The sequence below is a fragment of the Lepus europaeus genome, chromosome 16 (assembly GCF_033115175.1).
Source record: "Lepus europaeus isolate LE1 chromosome 16, mLepTim1.pri, whole genome shotgun sequence".
NCBI classification, from domain to species: domain Eukaryota; kingdom Metazoa; phylum Chordata; class Mammalia; order Lagomorpha; family Leporidae; genus Lepus; species Lepus europaeus.
In genome coordinates, this window is record NC_084842.1 from 87,974,270 (window position 1) to 87,995,254 (window position 20,985).

Below are 20,985 nucleotides of genomic sequence, written 5' to 3' on the forward strand. Positions count from 1 at the left end.
TTCGCAGCTGCTCTATAAACACTTGTTTCTCCTTCCCAGGAACACCCTGGTTACCGCCTGATGTCTCTGACAGCTCGCTGGAAGCTTAGCCAGCGTGCACCTGCTAAATCCCTTCCGGGGTGTGGCATGGAGCGGCCATGCCTGGATTTGCCGCAGAGGTGTGGGTGCCCAGCACTCCTGGGTGGGGGCAGCACCCTGGTGGCTAAGAGAAGGGCCCAGGGTGGCAGGGAGCTCACGTGATGTGAGCCCGGCACTTGTGGGGCTGGGTCACGGGCCAGCTCTTGCCATAGCTCCTCTCCAGCCCTCTGGGGTCACCTCCTCTACACTGACTCAGCCCGGGTGCTGGGGACACTGCTGTGGCTTGGCTGTGGTTTGTCCCCTAAAGCCTCATGTGATGGGCACTCAGTCCCCAGGGAGGTGATGGGGCGCTGGGCCTTTAAGAGGCGGGCCTTAGATGAATGACAGAAGTGGCCTGGAAAGGGTTCGAGGCCCTTCTCAGGGAACCTGCGTGGTTTCTCCTAAGAGCGTGGACAGGACAGGACCCCGCCCTGGCTCTCTCCGGCTTCCTGTGTCGAGATGTGACCTTGCCCTCCGCAGGTGCTGGCCACCCACACCGGAGTCCTCATAGGGCCCGTGCTGTGCCGTACGGACTCTCGGCAGCCAGAACCGTGGGCCGCCCACCTCGGGGCTGTGGTTCCAGCACTGGGGAGCCGGCTAACCGGACACACCTGTGCTCACAATGCAACCCCCTCCCCCCGGGCCTGGAGCAGAGCGGGCAACACAGCAGGGGCCCGGGAAGCTCCAGCTGAGTGCGCAGCCCGGAACCAGCCGTGCGCCGGCATCACCTTCCGCAGACACGCGCCAAGCGCCCACTGAGTGCCGGGCACGGGCCGGCAGCCAGCGGGGGACAAGACGGGCCTGCTCCGCTGGAGAACGAGCCTCTGACTGTCCCACAGCCCCGTAGCGAGATGCCACGAACCACCCGCGAGGAGGGACCTGGTCCCACTTCATGGGGGAGACAGGGACGCCGACCCTGGAGCGACTCGTGGACTTGGTCCCGGCTCTGTTCCCCGTTCTGTGACACGGAGGTGGTAATTAGGGGATCTGACCAGCTTAAAGGAACGGCCATGGTGAGACGGTGCGGAAGACACCTGCCCATGGCTGGAGGGCTGTGCCTGTCCCAGCAGGGGCCCCAGGCTCTGGAGGCTCAGGGCCTTGGCCGCGGTCGCACCGTCAGGATTTGAAGCTGGGTCCTGTGTCTTCCCTCTCTCATCCCCATCTCACAGACTCTGTGTCGGGAGAAATGGATCCTTCCGCCCTTCAGTTGTGCGAAGGAATGGGCGCTCACTCTGCCCCCATTCTGCAGCTGAGCGCGATTTTGCAAACGGGCCCTCTGCTGATGCTGCCAGCACCACGCTCCCCGGGCTCCCCTCTCAGCTCAGCGGGCAGCGCCTCCCGGCCTGAGGCTCCGCTGAGCGGCTCTGAGCGAGGCGCAGCCCCTTCACAGAACCAGGGACCACCCGACCTGCTGTCCACCCCCTGGTTTGCACCTGCTTTGCACCTGCTGCTCACAGATGCCCCGGGCACAGGTAACCGTGTCCATTCTGCTGGTGGGGAGACTGAGGCACGGAGCAGGGAGCTGCCCCCGGCCAGCCAACAAGCCAGCCTGACCCTGGCTCCAGCGGTCCCACAAAGCACACAAGCACGCCCCCTGCTGGCCGGCCGCTCACCTGCAGTGACGTCACCGTGGACAGGTCCTTGAGTTTCCCTTCTTCGTCTTTCAGGTTGTAGCCCTCGGGCCTCTTGTCCCGCTCGGTGATCTTCCATAGCTTGATGGTTTTATCTTTGGGAACAGAACCGGGCACACAAGCAGGGGACAGAGCGTCCACTCAGCCGTTCACCGCGCACGCGCCAGCGACCCCGCCCCCGCCTCGCCCCAGTCCCGGACTGGACACCCTGATGCACGAGGGGCCTTCACAAATGCATGGAAATATGCATTATGGAAAAATCCTGTGGATTTGCACCAAAATAAACTTATCTCTTAGCCTCATGTGCCGTGAAGTTTATGTCTTCTCCTGGGCTGACACCTTTCAGCGCTTGTCTTCCCTGACCCCTGACCCCTGACCCCAAGAGGCTGCTAGGCCACGGCTGTGACGCTCGTCCAGGGACGCCACCCCCGTGAGCCGCCTACTTCCCTAAGCCCCTCCGGGACAGGCAGAAGAAGCAGAGCCCCCTCCCCAGACCCGGGCTCCCCGGGCCCCCCTGCCCTGCAGGCCCGTGAGGACTCAGGGCAGCCGCGGAGGGGGGGGTGCTTCTGTGTCACGCTGGCGTCCCCACGGCCCCCAGATGCCGCCTTCGGGCAAACACGTCCAGGTGTTGCCGTCAAGGATTCCCAGACGGGACTAAAACGTGCATCGGTAGGACGGACGGGCCTCCCGCGTGGTGGCCGCACCAAGCAGTGAGGCCCAGACACCGACCTCGCGGGGCCCTGCGGCGGCCGGCACTGCACGGGCCTCCGCCTGCCCCGTGAGCCTGGGCCTCTCCAAGTCTCTCTCTCTCTCTCTCTCTCTCTCTCTCACCTGCATCTCAATGAATGGGACTGGGAAGAAAATGGATCGCCACCCAGCCACTGACAGGCACCCAAGGCCATTCGCGAGAAGGGGCGGAGCTGGGGTCCTACCAGGGAGTGGGGAGGGGAGCCCCGAGGATGACCTTCCACCCAGGAGGGGGCAGGAGGGCCGTGTCCCCCCTCAAACAAGAGAGGAACAGGAGGAGCCTCGCGCGAGGTGCCCGGGCATCACCAGACACTCCTGCCACCGGGGGGCTGTCGCTGGGGGGACCCCCGGCCGCCTCTGCTCCTGGCCCAGGTTTGCTGGGCATGGCCGCCGTGCCGGGCCGCTCTTACAGAACACAGATCCTACTCTGGGGATCTGGCGGCCTGGTCCCGAGCTCAGAGACCAACAAGGGCTTCTCAGGGGAGACGGCGGCCCCACCTCGCAGGCCCCCCTCACACCCCCCAAGGCGATGTGGCCATGGCCCCACAGGGGAGCTGTGTCCATCCGGGGACAGCACGGAGGCAGAGGCACAGGGAAGCCAGGCCACGCCCCCAGGGCCGCGCCTCTGACCAGCAGGGCTGGAGGTGAAGGGGCTGAGCAAGGGGAGCAGATGTGGGCAGCAGGCGTGGCCCGGTGGGCGTGTCCTCGCCCAGTGCACCATGGTCCTAGAACAGCGCAGGGCCCCCAGCTCGGCCTACACCAGGTGACAGCCCCCTCGGGGTGGCTCAGGGCTGCGATGAACAGCGGTCACTGGGCTTGCTGACCCGGCCCCTCCACACCACAGTGTTCCAGAACATTCCACATAGTGGGAATGGCTCCCAGAGGGAAGCCCGGCATAGTGGCCAGGCTGCTCATATTATTATATTTTAGGAAACAGACGGAAAACACAGGCGATGCGCACAGCCGGCGCGGCGCTCACCGTTGGTGGACAGGAGCGAGTGGGCGGCGTTCTGCTGTGGCAGCCACTTGATCTTGTTGATCTTCTCCTCTATCTCCAGGCTCTTGAGATAGTCGAACTCGGGCTCGTGGCTCTGGAAGGTGCTGTAGACGTCATACTCGCCCTGGCTGTGGGGCGCATTCTTACTCTGCAAGGAAACCCGGGACAAGGCTGAGCTCCAGGGCGGGCAAGGCTCGGGGGAAGCGGCCGGGACCTTGAAAACCTCAGAGACCGACACAGCCACGGCGCCCAGGAGCCGGCGAGCGCCCCTGAGCCCGCCGCACGTCAGAGGGGACTCTGCCCTAGTTAGAAGAGGCAGAGAGACGGACAGACGGACAGACAGACAGACGGACAGGGCTTCCATCTGCCGGGCCACTCCCCACAGCAGCCAGCACAGGGCGCGATGAAGCCAGGAGCCAGGAGCCCAACCTGAGTCTCCCACACAGCCGGCAGGGACCCAGCTCCTCTGCCTCCCAGGAAGCCGAAGTCAGGGCCCAGAGCTGGGAGTGTGACCCAGGCACCCCCACATGGGGCCAAGCCATCTGAACTGGCGTCTTAACCCCCAGGCCCCGACACACACACTCTACCATAGCCAAGCCTTATCCACTCGCCAGCCTGGTAAGAGCAAACCCCACCGGGGCTGGCTCACGCCCACAGAGCCTCAGAGCACCTGCTGTGTGCCACACATCGCGTCTCCTCCCTGCGCGGCCTCCTTTGCTGCGAGGACTGGGGACCAGGGCTGTCCCTGCTTTCCACACGGCTGGTGGAGCTTGGCCAGGAGCGGCCTCCCGGGCTGCGTGTCCGCCGAGTGCCAACACTCACTCGCCCAGGTCCATCTCACAGCAGTGAGGCACTGACCACCCTCTGGCCTCGGGCCCTGCCTTCCTCCTCGTCCACCTGCCCTGACTTGAGGCAGGGACCATGGTTTGGAGCGGATTTGGCCTGGGGGTGGAAGTCAGGGCTGGGGGAGAAAAGCCGAGGCTGGCCTTCCTGTGCGGGCCCCGCCCGGCGGCAGGCTGTGACGATCCTGGTGGAGCGCGTGTGCCGGCCATGGTGTCGCCTGTGCCAAACCGGCCCCCGACTCTGTGTGACCTTGGCAAGCGACCGGTACCTCTGTGCTCCGAACTCCTCAGCCGTGGAGCCAGGCTAGCGACAGCACCTGAGCGTGCCCAGCCAAGGCCAAGGGCAAGCAAGGGGCAGCCTTGGGAGCTGCCACGCTTGGGAGAGGCGGAAGGGGGCAGGGCGGGCTCCTGGCTTCTACCCACCTCCTCCCCCTCCTCCCCGGCCTCACCCGTGCCTCCCGCACTTGGCAAGGTGTCTGCACTGAGATGTTTATCAGGAGGGTCTTTCGTTTCAGAATCGCTCCCCTGGGCACTGCTCTGAAGCCCCCTGGGGACTGACGGTGCAGGTGGGGGTCAGGGACCCGTCAAGCCCAGTGCGGCCACAGACACCTGGACCGCAGTGGAACGCCCCCTCCCTGTCCCCTCTGGCCAGGACGACGCCCGGTCACCGGGCAGGACAAGGCTTAATCGGAGGCTTGCATCGGGCAGCAAGTTTCTCTGGGGCTAGATAGGGCGGCGACAGTGAGCGGTCAGCGACATCTCCCCAGTGGGGGACTCTGGGCGTGGCCTGGAGAGTGGACCCCTGGACTCCCAGCCCTGGCCTGCCCATCTCCTCCCACACCCCTCTTTCTCCGCCAGGGCGCCAGGCCGGGGTTCAGGATGAAGTCCTGCTGGGTTAGAGACCTGCCTGGCCGTGCAGTCCCCACCGCACCTGCTCCCACGTGGCCCCGCCTACCAGCCCCTCCCCTCCAGGCCCCGCCTTCCCCGCCTCGCACCTCTGGCTCCCGCTGGAAGATGACGACCCGGCCACCCTTGTCACCCGTGGCTAGCAGCTCCCCGGTGTGGTTGAACTCCACCGTGGAGATGATGTCGGCTGGGAGGGAAGAGAGAAGGGAGGGGGTGCTCATTAGCGCCGGGTTCACCAGAGGCAGACGGAGCTCAGCACGCCCCCGAACCCCGCACCCGGGCCCCCACCCCTGCTGGCAGCTGCCTCCATGCAAACCTGCCTCCCCCGACCCCTCCTGCCCCACAGCTCACAGCCCACCGCCAGGGCAGGGTTCCCTGTGCAGGTCTCCGGGGCCTGGAGGCCCCACACTCAGGCCATCACCGGGAGAGGAGGAGGCAGGCCCGGGGAACCCAGTGGCCGGGGATGCTCCTTGGAGACTGAGGGTGGCATCTGAGGCCGCCTGGACATGGCCTCACCTGCCTGTCTTGAAGCCCCTGCCAGCACCTCTGTGGACAGACCAGCGTCCTGCCAGCCGAGGGCCCTGACCCCCTAAGGCTGGAGGTGAACGCCCCACGCTCCTTCTGAGTGCAGCTCAGGGCCCCCACCTCCAGGCAGGCCTCCGGGGTCTCCCCAGTCTGCGCCTTCAGAGGCTGCCTCAGCGGTGCATGCTCCCTGCACCTGCCCCTCCGCACACTTCCTCTGGCAGGAGCCCTCCCCATGGGGCCGCCCTCATACCGGGACCCTTTGCCTCCCAGGGCTTGGTCTGCTGGTGTCTGGAGAAGACCGACAGCCCCATGTGGAGCCGCACCTCGCCATGTGGGAGCCAGGGGCTCCCCCCTGCACCAACATTCCAGGGTTCTACAGGTCACAGAGACGACAGGCCCCCAACACTCCAGGGGGCCAGCCCTGGGGGCTGGGACAGCACCGGCCCGGCAGGACACCCACCCTTCTGGGCACTGAGACTGCCCTAGACCACAGCTCGCCAGCCCCAAGCTGTGCGGGGCCCCGACATGAATACTTTGAATTCATCCCCAGTATTTGAAAAGGGGGAGATTTCCTATACAGACTCAAGGTGTCTTGAACCACGGAACATTCTAGAACACCACCCCCACATGCCGCAGCGGTTGACGGGAGCAGGCAGGACCCACGCCCGCAACTAGCCTCTGTGGTCCTTCCCATGCCCAGCCTGGACAAAGCAGGCATCCAAGCCGCTGACCCCGGCTTTCACAGAACCATTGACTTCCAAATGAGCCTGGAGCCAGGCAGCCCTGCCAGCCGCCGGCCCCACACTCCGGTCCCGACAGCCAGCAGGGAAGCAGCTATGCCCCAGGGTCACGGGGTTCTCTGCTTAGAACCCTCCAAGGCCCCCACGGCGGAACTCGCAGAACTCCCAGAGCCGCCCAGCCTCCTGCTCCCTGCTGGCTGGCTCCGCCCTCTCTCGCCCAGCCCCGCCTGGAGGCTGCACACCTGCTAAGGGTCTCCCCACTGCCTCCCTCCCCGTGACAGCCCGTGCACACCTGTGCCGACCTCGTCACCCTCCTGCTCACAGCCCTCCAGCGCTCCCCACTTCCTACTCAGGGCAAAGCCAAAACCTCAGGTGGAGGGGCCAGGCCTGCACCCTGCCCTGCACCTGCAGCCGTCTCCGTGGGACTGGGCAGGGCCTCCCACGCCGGGCCCAGAAGTCTGCCCGCCCCCTCTGCCTCTGGGCTGGTCCTCGGAATTTGCCTGCGCCTGGGGGACCTCAGCAGACATGCGATGAGCCCCCCTGAACCCTGAACCCCTGCCCAAGAGGGAGCTGCCACGGTAGCCTGCTGTCCAGCAGGCCCAGCCCAGCTCATCACAGAATCTGCAGACGCGAGACACACACCCGATGGCTGTCTCCCAGGGGTCCCACGTTGTTATCTCAGTAAACGGCCAGTGTCCCTGCGGCGCTCCCCAGCCTCGTCCCCTGCTCTGCCTGGCTCACGCCCACCTCAAGCTGGGGCTGGCGGCCTCCCTGCAGAGCGCCTGCACCCACTCTCGGTACAGTGCTGTCGCCTGGATCTCGGCACAGCTCGCTCCCCGCCCTCGCAACGCCACTCAGCTGCGGCTCTCCCTGTCCTTGTCCACGGCCCGGCCCTGCTGACCTCCCGAGCTTCCTCGGACTCATCCACTAGGGCCTTGCTCTCCCCGAGCAGGCTGTAGATGTCTGCTCACCGAACGTCTTCTAGGCAGCTCCTGGCCCGCGCCGGCCTGAGCCACGGTCAGTGTGGGAGCAGAGAGGGCAGTGGTGCTAAGAGAAAAATCCCGAGATGTCCTTAATAGAGGCCCCGGGATGGAGGGGCGGAGAAATGCGAGGGCAAACAGCCCAGATCCCCGCCAGGGTTCAGTGCCATCACCGACCCCTGCAGCCCCGCCAACCCAGAGCACGGCCGTGTCTAGTGGGCAGCCCCTGCCTGACCACACCCCTCAGGAGCATGGGGCGTGTCTAGTGGGCAGCCCCTGCCTGACCACACCCCTGAGGCTCATGGGGCGTGTCTAGTGGGCGGCCCCTGCCTGACCACGCCCCTCAGGAGCATGGGGCGTGTCTAGTGGGCGGCCCCGCCTGACCACGCCCCTCAGGAGCATGGGGCGTGTCTAGTGGGCGGCCCCTGCCTGACCACACCCCTGAGGCTCATGGGGCGTGTCTAGTGGGCGGCCCCTGCCTGATCACGCCCCTCAGGCTCATGGGGGTTTTCCCAGTGGGCGGCCCCCACCTGACCACGCTCATCAGGCTCACAGGGCGTGTCTAGTGGGCGGCCTCTCTCCTGACCACGCCCCTCGTGCTCATAGGGCGTGTCTAGTGGGCGGCCCTTCACCTGACCACGCCCCCTGGCTCAGTCCACACACCAGCCTTTCTCTACAGGTGTCCTCAGTGCGGGGCCAGCAGACACCTTCCCAGCGGCTGCCTCGTCCCAGGACCTGCGTCCTTCCTGGCTGGCATCCGGACCGGCCGAGTAAGCGCCTTCATCCCAGAGATGCCCTCCGTCCCAACAGCACTGGCGGGACTCACTCGCCGGTGCAGACACTGGCAGACAGATTTCATCAGACATAGAAGGACGAGGCAGGGGGCAGGCGCTGGGCGCAGAGGGCTGAGCTCGGGTGCCCACACCCCACAGGGAGTCCCGGCTCCCTGCTAACGCACACCCTGGGAGGCAGCAGCGACGGCCCCCGCCACCCACTGGGAGGCCCGGATGGAGCTCCGGGCTCCAGCTGTTGTGGACATCTGGGCAGGGAGCCAGCAGATAGAAGGACTCTGTTATTCTGTCTTTCAGATAAATACAAGTAAGTTAATAAGCTTTAAAAGACGAGGCAGGCAGCTCCGTGGGAACACGCACGCGCCATGGGACCGCGGACCTGGAGCTCGTGTTCAGCTCCCTCGGGGGCCTCCGCACTGAAGCCGCAGCCACACGCAGCTGTGCCGGGCTCCCCGACGTGGCACTGGCTCCGGCTAGTTCATATTACGACCTCCTCAGAGGAAAAGGACAGGAGATAAAACTGGACATAAAATGTTTTAAATTATATAGCCCAGCGATCACAGCCCTGTTAAACAGCAAATCAACCACGCGGAGGGGGAAGACGAAGCCAGAGGAAGCTGGAGGCCGGGAGATAAAATGATTTCTCCTATTTTTCTGTGTTTTCTGTAACAAGGTAAACCATTTCTGGTAGCTTTACTGGAGTACGATCAATATGCAAAAACCGCACAGCTCAATGTATACCACCTCTCCATGAGCCTGGGCATATGCATAGCATAACGCTGTTTTTATGATGGGAAAATAACAACGCCATTAAATTAAAATGCCGGCGTGACGGCTGCCATCTAGAGGGAAAGTGGTCCAGGAGGCCGCGGTTACCATAGTAACAGACGCTGGCGTAACTCAGCAGCCACCCAACACCCTCACGCTGGCCCCTGTAGGGAACATCACTAATATCGCCCCCTGGGAGCTGAGCAGGCGCGGGCTCCCTCCACGGTGACAACCAGCCAAGTCCAAGTCTCGGCTCCAGCATCTGCTGTGTGGCCCTGGGCAATCCCACAGCTTCTCTGAGCCTGGGCCATCACCTGTGGCCTTCCTGGGGGGAGAGGCTGCAGGGAGACCGTGGAGGCGAGGGCTGGGGAGGGAGGGACAGGACTCCGGGGAACGAAGTCACGGAAACTTACGGGGGCGGAAGTAGAGGCACTGCCGGCTTTGCTCCTGGCCTCTGGGGAATCTGCAGTGCGCGGCTCAGCAGTGTGCAAGACGGACCTGGGGCCCGGCTCAGGCCACCGTCCCGGCCGCCAGCCCCCACTGTCCCTGCTGCACAGCTGACGGGGCAGCTGCCAGACCGCAGGGGCCCCTTCCGCTTCCTTTTATAAACTTTATTTATTTAAAAGATTTATTGATTTATTTATTTATTTGAAAGGCAGAGCTACAGAGAGGCAGAGGCAAAGAGAGAGAGAGAGAGAGAGAGAGAGAGAGAGAGAGAGGTCTTCCATCCACTGTTCACTCTCCAAATGGCCGCAATGGTTGAATCTGAGCAAATCCAAAGGCAAGAGCCAGGAGCTTCCTCCAGGTCTCCCACATGGGTGCAGGGCCCAAGCACTTGGGTCATCTCCCACTGCTTTCCCAGGCCAGAGCAGAGAGCTGGATTGGAAGTGGAGCAGCGCCACCGCCCCCCATTTATTTTGAAAGTCAGAGTTACAGGGCCATTGTATGTGGTGTAGCAGGTAAAGCCACTGCCTGCAGTCCAGCATCCCATATGGGCGCTGGTTCAAATCCTGGCTGCTCCACTTCCGATCTAGTTCCCTGCTAATGCACCTGAGAAAGCAGTAGAGGATGGCCCAAGTGCTTGGGCCCCTGCACCCACGTGGGAGACCCAGAGGAAGCTCCTGGCTCCTGGCTTCAGCCTGGCCCATCGCTGGCTATTCCAACAATCTGGGGCGTGAACCAGCAGATGGAAGACATCTCTCTCTCTCTCTCTCTCTCTCTCTCTCTCTCTGTAACTTTGCCTTTCAAATAGATAAATAAATCTTTCCAAAATGTGTCAATGAAGGGAATCCTGTCACTACGACACAGGTGAACCTGGAGCTGCTGTGTCAAGCTGAACAAGCCGGAGGGAGAGAGACAAAGAGTGTCTGATCTCACCCACGTGGAATCCGAAATCCTCTGAACCTGCAGGAGCACAGAGCAGACGGTGCTGGCCACAGGCTGGGGGCTGCTCCCGGGGACAAAGCACCACAAGTCGAGAGTCCCAGGCACGGTGTCCCAGCACCCAAGACACGACCCCAAATCATACAAAGACACCCCAGAGACAGCGAACTCGGTGCACAACGGACGCGGGCCCTGGGAGCACCCTCGCGACTCGGACTCTCGCAAGCATCTCAAAGCCGCGTTGTAAGCGCGTGATCAGAAGGAAGTGGAAATCCCACAACCGCAAACGACAATGTCCGAAGCAGAGGAATCGGCAGCTGCTTGGACAAACTGCGAAGACAGAGCATTAGTGCTCGTCAGGATCAATAGCACTGCCCGGTCCGGATGACAGACAGAGGGAAAACGAGAGGAAGACCAGCCCCTGGGGGCCACACGCGACACGCGCAGGTGCAGACGGGGAAGAGAGAACAGAGACGCGGCGACGCAATTGTCCAGCTCGCCAACAGCACCGATTTACAAACTCAGGAAACTTTCCTAACTCGGAGCAGCGGTCGCGCCGCTGAAAACCGAAATAGAGAGAAAGCCCAGCGTGTAGCCGCGGCAAGCACGGCACACGGCCCGCACAGGCCTGATGGCTCAGCAGAGAGCCGAGGCCAGCAGAGGCTCTCCGGGTGTGTGCACTCCAAATTCCGAACCCGCGGAAGCACTCCTCGAGAACGGGCAAACAAGGTGCCCCCCTGCGGCTCTGCCCGGCCCTGGGCCGCTTCCTGAGTTCTAGTCCCAGAGCTGGACACCAGGCGGCAGAGGCCCTGCCCGCCCGAAGCCACAGAGGAGGCACTGCCGGCCCCCACTGCGGCCCTGCCGCCCCAGGCAGCCCCTGGCTGAAGTCCCGGGCTTAGGGTCCCAGCCCCACCAGGGGGCGCTCTGCCACGCCCACCCAGGACTGGCAGGTGCTTGGCGTTTCTGCTATGGAAAAAGCCCATGGAAAACCAGGCCGTCCTCTGCCTCGGGAGCCGCAGGGCAGAGCTGGAAGAGGCAGCCTGGAGCCGTAAGGGACCCGTGGCCAGGAGGCTTCATCCAACGCGGCAGCAGGGGGTGCCGGGAGAAGGCAGAGGTCGTGTCGCGAGTGGCCAGCCAGGGGACAGGTACCTGCACGCCACAGCCAGAGATGGGCAGCCAAAGGCAGTGCTGTGAGGTGAGCCATGTCCCCCGAAAAACCAACCCCGAGGTCCTTGGCTGCTGGCCCCTGTGAGCGCGAGCTTGCTGGGACCCAGGTGAGCTGCAGGCTGGGGGAGCCCGGGAGGCTGTCGGCGGAGCGGGGGCAAGCCGCGAGAGCTCGGCTGCACATCCCCACACAGAGACGTGTCCCCCGCGGCCCCTGTCGCCTGGGACCGGCGTCCTCACTGCGGGCAGAGGTCACTGCTTCGGGGTCACTGACTGGACCCCCCTGTGGAACGGGGCGCCCCCCCCCACCCCTTCCCTGCCTCCTCCGGACCTCAGCCAGCAGAATCCGGCTGGGCGGGCGGCCTGGGGCACCTGGCTGGCCCTTCACAATGAAGATTTTACTTCGTGGTTTGCAGAACACACGTTTCCAAAGGCCCCGCCTATCGGTACCGCTGCCGCCAGGGCTTGGGGTCCGGGCCCTCCGCCGACACCGAGGGCCGAGGCTGCTCCAACCCCTTGCATACGACAACACGGGGTCTGCAGAGATCTGGGCAGCTGTCCCAGGGGCTTCCGATCACCTCCACAAACAGCCCTCACCACCCTCGTCCGGGCAGGACTGAGCCGAAGTCTGCGCGTGCGCCGTGCTGACGCCACCGGCTCCAGCCCCGGAGGCATTGGCCCCACCGCTGCCCAGGGCCGAGGGCCAGGAGCCGAGCGTGTTTCCCTCTGCAGTCCTAGTCCGCTGGGCGCCAAGGCAGCCTAGCAGACTGCCCGAGGGACGCCTGGGCCCCTGGGTGCCCGGCCCGGGAATAACACCCTGCCTTCCAGGGTGCTGGGGCTGCCAGCGCCTCCTGGCCAGGCCGGGTGGGCCAGAGGCAGGGGGTGGGGGTTGGGGCAGCCGCGGGTCCCTCTGCAGTCAGCAGGACTGTGCCCAGCCGTGGCTTTGAGTCCGGGCCGAGCTGGACAGGCCTCCGAGCAGACGCGAGGCCCAGATCCACTCTGGATGCTGCCTCTCAGTCGGACCCTGTGGGCCTTCAAGATGGCCGGCAGCCTGCTCGAGGGGAGCCGGGAAGCCCCCTGCCCCCACGCACCCGGGTTCTCTGGGAAAGATGGAGATTCCCCGAGCCCTAGCCAGAACCGTGGGGCTGGAATGCGCAGGTCGTGTGCTGGGTGTGGAGAACCACTGGTGGGCGTGGGAGCGTGAGCCACGCCTCAGTGGGCCATGTTACACACAACCTGAGCCTCAGTCTCCCGGTCTCTAAAATGGGTGCCTACTTGGCTTGGCTTGGGAGATCAAAGGCGCTAACAAAAGACAGAAGTGCCCGGCACCAAGAAACCTCCAAAAGACATTGGCTGCACAAACCAAATCAGGGAACCATCCGGATGCTGGAGGAAAGATGACCAATTGGCCAATGGAGACAGAGTTTGAGGTACGGCCGATTTGTTGGGGGGGCTCCCGGCTTCTCCTGCTTCTGGGAGTCGGCAAATCAAGTCACCCCTGAGTCTCTGCTTTCCCAGGTCGAGACACAGTGACCCAAGAGCCGCACACTCTGGGAGCCCCCGCAGGCTGTAACGTGCGGTCCCCCAGCCGAGGGGAGTGGCGTGGACATGTGACACTGACTCACGGTGACGGCTCCGGTCGGGGCCGGCCAGCTGCCATGGGCCGGCACCTGGGCTCCCCCAGGCCCTGCTGCCCTGTTCTGGCTGCAGCCAGCTTTCCAGGCCCCAATTCGCAGGCGGGGGAGGGGGAACCCCATCACATCAGCGTGTCCACCAGCCGCCCACCCAGGCCTGTCTGCTCCAGGGCGGGTGGTCGGGCACGGGGCTGCTGGGCCTCTGGCCAGACATCTCGAAGCTGGGTGCTGGCTGCAGGGCCGCCCATCTGCTCCAGGCCCCTCTCCTGCCTCTGCCTGGCCCAGCCATTGTCACCGGGTGTCCAGAACCTTCTGTGCCCCCCCACTGCCCTTCCAACAACATCCCATCTGCCAAGCAGGCTCATGTACCCGGGCACCCTGGCTCTGGCCCGGCCCTCCCAGGCTGTCTGACCAGCGCAGAGCTAAGCCCAGAACGACTCATGGTCTCTGTCCCCTCCCCTCGTCCCTGTTCAAAGGCCCTGTGTCCCAGGTTCCAGCACAGGTCACTCCTGCTATGGTGGGCAGTGGGGCACCTGCTGTGTACCAAGGGGTGAGGGTGTGGGCGTGGCCGTCGCACAGGAGGGCTCCACTCTGGCTCCTTCCCAGCTGTGTGACTGCTGGCAGCTCGGCCTCCAGGGGCTCGGTCTCTCCATCTGTAAACTGGGCAGGGCCCCTTGCTGTGGAGGCCCTGGTCTCCCCTGGACCCTGTCTGTGAGCACGGAGCATCGTGGTGGCACCCAGCTCCCTGGCGGCAACAAGCGCACCTCTCCTGCAGCTCCCCTCGCTCAGGCACAAACGCTCCGATGCCCACTTGGGCTCCCGGGCAGCGAGGGGAACGTGGATCAGTGTGTGCGAGCCCTCGCCAGCAGCTGGCGCGGTACGCTGCCATTTCCCACGGTGGAGGGAAGCCAGGCTCCGAGGGTTGAACCTGTCCTGGAGCGGGGAGCAGGCAGCTCCTCCACCCTGGGCACTGCAGGGCCTGTGCTCTTGACACTGAGACACGTCACGTGCCAGGACAGCCCAGGTCCTCCCGTGGGCTCCCGGTACTTCCAGGCACACATCCCTGGCCACACCAACCCACCCTGGGGTCACTGCACCCATTGCAAAGTGGGGCAAAGCAAGACGCACTCAGGGGGCCAGTGCTGTGGCACAGTGGGTGAAGCCGCCGCCTGCAGTGCCGGCATCCCATGTGGGCACCGGTTTGAGTCCCAGCTGCTCCTCTTCCGATCCAGCTCCCTGCTATGGCCTGGGAAGGCAGAAGATGGCCCAAGTCCTTGGGCCCCTGCACCTGCATGGGAGACCAGGAAGAAGCTCCTGGCCGCTGGCTTTGGATCGGCCCAGCTCCAGCCATTGCAGCCACATGGGGAATGAAACAACAGATGGAAGACCCTCCCCCCCCCCCATCTCTCTCTCTCTACCTCTCCTTCTCTCCCTGTGTAACTCTGACTTTCAAATAAATACATCTTTTAAAAGAAAGATGCACTCAAGTCAGTGCTGGAGGGGACCAGTATGGGGGTGGCCCTCCCCGCCCCAGTCGCTGCCAGGGTTCCAGGCTCCCCTCCCCGGCTCTGTGGATGACACTGGTGATGGCCGGCACCACAGCTGCCCCTCGTGCTCAGTCTCGTGCTCAAAGCACTCACAGGCGTTTCTCACCTGTGACCTCATTAAGCAGTGTGGCGGCAGCCGTAGGGACAGGCATTGCTGGCCCCAACCCACAGAGAAAATGGTGCCAGAGGCAGCGGTGGGCTGTGGATGGGAGGCGGCGGGAACAGGGCCTGGATTTTCCATGCTGTGGGGTCTGCAAGGCGACCCCTCCCCCCAGACTGATTCCAGGCCACCGGCGGCTACACAGAAAGGTCCCCCAAACCTCATTGCCGGCTCCCCCGGCTGGCACGAGCGATGCTGTAGCCCCCTGACTAAGGGAGCCCCTCACATCCACCTGCAGAGGCCCCAGGTCTGGCTCTAAATCTCCACGTTCAACCTCTGAGGCCCAGCTCTGCCCATAGGGGCACCAGTGCCCCACCCAGGAGCAGGATGGCTCTGGGGATGCCCCGCCCAGTCGGCAGGACCCCTGACCCTGGGCAACCCTGCAGCGATGCCAGGCTCCGGGGGGCTCAGCCCCTCCCCACTTCCTTCTCCGCTGTGAGCCAGCCAGGCCAGAGGCACACGTGGCTAACAACGCCCCCTCCCGGTGCTGTTCTCCATGCCCTGTGGGTCTGCCAGCCACGGCGCAGGGTGAGGGGCCCAGAAGGCCCAGGGTCCTGCAGTGGCCTCGCTTCTCACAGCTGCCCTAGTGTGGGCAGAGCGGATGAGAGCTGCAGGGGAGGCAGCGTGGGGCTCCAGCACCCTCCCCTGCCCCTCTCCGAGGGGCACCTGTTCCCCAAACCTCGCGAAGAAAGGCCCCCACCCGTGCAGCCTGTTCTGCCCTGGCCAGCAGGAGGCACCGGCAGGCCCGGCCGCCCTCGCCACCCCTTCCCCTCGCAGAAGTCCCTGCAGTGCCTGTGCCATGCCAGCAGGTGCAGGGGGTGCAGGGGGTCAGGCTCTCCCCTTGGTGAGCCAGGCATCCCCAGGGGGGCCAAGCCTTCTCCAGGTCCAGATGAGGACCAGCTTCCGCCAGCACTGGCCCATCACCTCCCTGCACTCCTGCGGCCCCTTGTGAGAAGTCTTCCCGCCCCACAGATGAGACGATGGGAGAGGCGCTGGGGACGTTTCTCGAGGTCACAGAGGGGGCAGCCCCACAGCCCTTGCTTGCTCCCCCCATGGAGCTGCCGCTTCCCAACTCCGCCCACTGGGCAGGCTCGAGCCTGGCTCTGAGACACCACCCGTGGCTGGGTAACCAAACACACGGACGGAGAACGGAGGGAGGGACGGAGGCCGCGGAACGTTAAACCTCCCGCCCAAGATCGGGGAAGGAACCCCAGGCAGCCCCAGCACAGTGACAGGACCACTGTCCTCTGCCCTCCCTCCCCCAGGCTCCTGGGAGTGACGGGATCAGGGGCGAGGCGGGGCCAGCTCCACTCCGGAAGTGGGGGAGGCAGCTGGGAAGGAGCCAGTCTTGAATCCAGATGCTGACAACATCACAAAAACCTCATTTGCAAACCCAACTGAGTGCCATCCCAGACGCTCATATAAAAGGAGGGGCTAGGAATGGCAGCCTCGGCAAGCAGGGCCGGGGCGGGGGAGGGAGGGGCCGGCACCGCCAGGGAGCCGGGAGGGCTCAGGAAGGCGCTGGTCCCCAGAAACCCACCGCCGGCTCAGCTCTGTGACTTGTGTCCTGGCCAGGGCCTCTGCTCCCCTCAGCTCATCCGCTGTCACTCCATCTATAATAGGGGCACCTGAAATGGACACGAGCACCGGGGCCATCACCACGCCCCTGACCGACTCCACTGCGCTAAGTACAGCCGTACTCTGAGCACGTCAGAAGCGCGACCAGATTTATTCCTGAACAATCGGAGACACTCTTGCCACCAGCCTGACTCCCACCCAGCCGACCCTGGCAAACAGGTGCGCGCCCAGCCAGGGCGGCCCAGCGCGTCCCGCAGGGAGCCGGCGTCTCGGAGCGCACGGCCACTCCATGCGTGTCACAGCCTGGGAAGTGAGACGCCCACTCTGCCTGATTCTTCTGTCCAGGCACAGCCAAGTCGCTGCACGGGGCTGCACACGCCACGTGTCCCTGCTCCTACCCCGGGACCCCTGTGAGCCTGGGTGGGCAAAGGCTCTTTGTAGATGGAATCAAGGATCCTGAGGGGGCCAGCGCTCTGGTACAGTGCGCTAAGCCTCCACCTGCAGTGCCGGCATCCCACATGGGCGCCAGCTCCTGTCCCGGCTGCTCCTCTTCCCACCCAGCTTTCTGCTGTGGCCTGGGAGACCAGCAGCAGGTGACCCACGAGCTTGGGCCCACGTGGGAGACCCGGATGGAGTTCCTGGCTCCTGCCTCCTGGCTCCCGGCTTCAGGCCTGGCCCAGAACCGGCTGCTGTGGCCATTTGGCAAGTGAAGCAGCAGGTGGAAGGTAGGTCTCTGTCACGCCCTCCCTCTGTCACTCTGCCTTTCAAATAAATGAACAAATCTTTAAAAAGAAACAGGGGTAAGATGGGGGCCTCGGGCAGGGGAGGCGTCTGCTCCGGGGGCGTGGAGGGAGCAGGGCCCCCATCACCTTGAGAATAGTCAGGCTGTTTTAACTCAGCAAGTACGTGTCACGGCCGCCCCAGGAAACCAACGCCTTCACCAATCAGAGCTCAACGTGGATGCGGGCACCTGCCTGGCAGGGACGTGGGGCAGGGCAACAGCGACCTCAAAGACAGGACCCAGACAGCCGGGCCGCGCACCCCATCCTCACAGCCCCAGCAGGCTTGCTGGGGATCACCGCGGGACACCCAACACTCTGCCGTCCATACCCTGCGACAAGGGGACTCCCACTTCTCCACCTACAGTGGGTGAGACTCAGACCCACCCAGGGGTGTCAGACGGGTCATCATTTGGAGCTGAGCTGTCCAGGACGCTAGAGCCCTTGAGAGGTGGCTAGTCTGAGCTGGGACGCACTCTAAGCGTAAAACACACGGCACCTATCAGAGACGTAACACGTCAGTGGCGCTTTCGCTGGGGGGGGGGGGGGGGGCACAGCGGGGCAAGCCCCCACCTGGCACCTCCGTATCACAGTGCCGGCGTGAGGCCCCGCTACTCCACGCTTCCAATACTGCACCCAGGGGACAACAGACGAGGGCCGAGCACTTGGGTTTTCACCACCCTTATGGGAGACCTGGTAGGAGCTCCTGGCTTCTGCCTTCAGCCTGGCCCAGCCCTGGCTGTCACACTCATTTAGGGGAATGAACCAGAAGCTGAAACATCTCTCTCTCACCCGTCTCTTGTGCCACTCTGACTTTCAACTAAATAAATCTTTTTTTAAAAGAAAGGTTTTTATATTGATTTGTTGAAAATATTTTGGATATATAAATTGATTTTTAAAATTTATTTGAAAGGTAGAGTTACAGAGAGGCAGAGAGTCTTCCACCTGCTGGTTCACTCCCCAAATGGCCACAACCGCTTAAGCTGGGCTGATGTGAAGCCAGGAGCCAGGAGCTTCTTCCGGCTCTCCCACGTGGTGCAGGGACCCCAGGACTTGGGCCATCTTCCACTGCTTTCCCCAGGCCATGGCAGAGAGCTGGATCGGAAGTGGAGCAGCTGGGACTTGAACAGGTGCCCATGTGGAATACCGGCGCTGCACAGGACAGCCATCTCCTCGATGGGTCCCCGGAATTTAACAGGGGCCCACTCGGCAGAGGCCCTGGCGCCCGCAGGCAGAGCCCTCCCGCGCCTGGCCGAGCTAACGAGGCCGCGCGCCCTGTAATTACAGCAGTGGGGGCCGCTGGGGAGCCGGCGCGGGCGGCAGAGCGAGCTCACTCCGGGTTAATGAAGCCTCGCGTGTTCTACGGAGCCCGCGTGGGATCCGCTTAGCCCCGGGCCCCAGGTACGCCCCCTGCCCCGCCCTCGGGCGCCCAGCGGAGGAGGAGACGCCCAGATCCCTGGCGCTGTGCGCGAGCGGTTGCGGGAGCGCAGGTGCGCGCTGCCAGACCTGGGGCTTGCGCGCCTGACAGCGAGGGCGCCTGGGGTCTGAGCCCGGATTCAGACGGGAGGTAAACCCTGAGAGGGCTGGGAGAGGGGCAGAGCGGCCCGGCTGGGGGGGGGGGGGGGGCCGGCAGGAGGGGCTCTGGGGCTGCGAGCAGGCTGTCCTGGCGCATGCGCGGGTGCCACAGGGGCGCCTGCGAGCAGCGGGCAGGGTGGCCCCGCGGAAACCCGCTCTGCAGAGAGCTCCGCTCCTTATTTATTTTTTAGAAATTATTCAAGAGGCGAGGGGCCGGCGCTGTGGCACAGCGGGTGAAGCTGCCGCCTGCAGTGCCAGCATCCCAGCTGGGTGCCGGCTCCAGCCCCGGATGCTCCACTTCCAATACGGCTCTCTGCTAATGCCTGAGAGAGCAGAAGATGGCCCAAGTTCTGGGGCCCCTGCACCCACATGGGAGACCAGGAAGAAGCTCCTGGCTCCTGGTTTCTGGGTCCTGGCTTCAGATCAGCGCAGCCCCAGCCGTTGTGGCCAATTGGGGAGTGAACCAGCAGATGGAAGACATCTCTCTCTCTCTCTCTCTCTCTCTCTCTGTAACTCTGACTTTCAAATAAATAAATAAACCTTTTTAAAAAAATCCAAGAGGCAGAGAAGGAGACAGACAGAAACAGAGATCTGAGCGATCCACTGCTTCACTGCCCAGGCGTCCACAGTGGCCAGGGCTAGGCCGGGCCGAGCCTGGAGCCAGGAGGAGGAGCCAGGAGCTCCGTCCAGGGCTAGACCGGGCCGAGCCTGGAGCCAGGAACTCTGTCCAGGGCTAGGCCGGGCTGAGCCTGGAGCCTGGGGCCAGGAGCTCCGTCCAGGGCTAGGCCGGGCCGGGCCTGGGGCCAGGAGCCTGGGGCCAGGAGCTCCGTCCAGGGCTAGGCCGGGCCAAGCCTGGGGCCAGGAGCCCCGTCCAGGGCTAGGCCGGGCCGAGCCTGGAGCCAGGAGCCAGGAGCTCCGTCCAGGGCTAGGCCGGGCCGAGCCTGGGGCCAGGAGCCAGGAGCCAGGAGCTCCGTCCAGGGCTAGGCCGGGCCGAGCCTGGAGCCAGGAGCTCCGTCCAGGGCTAGGCCGGGCCGAGCCTGGAGCCTGGGGCCAGGAGCTCCGTCCAGGGCTAGGCCGGGCCGAGCCAGGGGCCAGGAGCCCCGTCCAGGGCTAGGCCGGGCCGAGCCTGGAGCCAGGAGCTCCGTCCAGGGCTAGGCCGGGCCGAGCCTGGGGCCAGGAGCCAGGAGCCCCGTCCAGGGCTAGGCCGGGCCGAGCCTGGGGCCAGGAGCTCCGTCCAGGTAACCTGTAGCACTTGAGCGGCCCCTGCTGCCCCGCCGGGGTCTGTACTAGCAGGAAGCTGCAGCCAGGAGTTGCATCTGGAGCTTGACCTCCGTGCTTTGCCGTGGGATGCGGGCACCTGACCACCAGGCCACACGCCCATCCCAGCTGCCCTACTTTGGAAGTGTCCGCGCAGTGGCACTTGGCCCTCACGGCCTTGTTAATGACGAGGAGGCTGAGGGCCAGAGAGGGAGAGCACCGGCCTGCAGTCACCGGGGCTCGGGGCACAAGGAGGAGGGAGAGGCCCACCCAGGGTGCGGGTGTGGACGGTGGAGCCCCTGGTGTGGAGCCGGCAGCAGGAGGCACCGCCCCTCGGGCAGCAAGGAGGAGTCTGGGGCCACGCCCCCTCCCGCCCAGCCCAGCCCAGCCAGCCTCCCGTCCTACTCTGCTCCTCCCCCTACACCAGCCTCCCTCTTGGGCCTTGCCTCAGTTTCTCCATCTGGGAGATGGGGATGACAATGTTTCCAGGGATCGCCCAAGGACTGAATGAGGCGGTCGGCGACAGCTGCTTAGACCCACGCCCCACAGACAGGAAGCACCCCCAGATGCTAACCCCGACACCCTCCGTCTCCCTGACCCACAGAGGAGCGGGACGGAGGACTTGGCGAGGGGCTCTGCTGGTCGTGGGCTGTGTGTGTCAGCCTGGCTCCGGCCGGGGCTCCCTGGGCAGTGATCGGGGCAGCCACCGGCCGCTGCCCGCCTTCGGTCCCCACGGTGCCCTGTGAAGGCAGTGTCCTTTACACCCCCCCTTACAGATGGGGAAACCGAGGCAGAGCCCAGCGCTTCGGCGGGGAGAACGTGGGAGACTGTGCCACTGGGACCACGCGACAGTGGCCTGGGCTG

At 64.5% G+C, this 20,985-nt stretch overlaps 1 protein-coding gene across 1 annotated transcript in view; it reads right to left on the reverse strand.

Annotated features, from left to right (window-relative positions):
- PPP2R2C (protein phosphatase 2 regulatory subunit Bgamma) overlaps positions 1-20,985 on the reverse strand; it is an 81,185-nt gene that overhangs the window by 24,497 nt on the left and 35,703 nt on the right. Inside the window, exons 2-4 of the mRNA XM_062212836.1 lie at positions 5,330-5,427; positions 3,475-3,640; positions 1,731-1,843 (exon numbers count right to left, since the gene is read on the reverse strand). Coding sequence (XP_062068820.1) covers positions 1,731-1,843; positions 3,475-3,640; positions 5,330-5,427 — 377 coding nt within the window. The remainder of the gene's footprint in view (positions 1-1,730; positions 1,844-3,474; positions 3,641-5,329; positions 5,428-20,985) is intronic.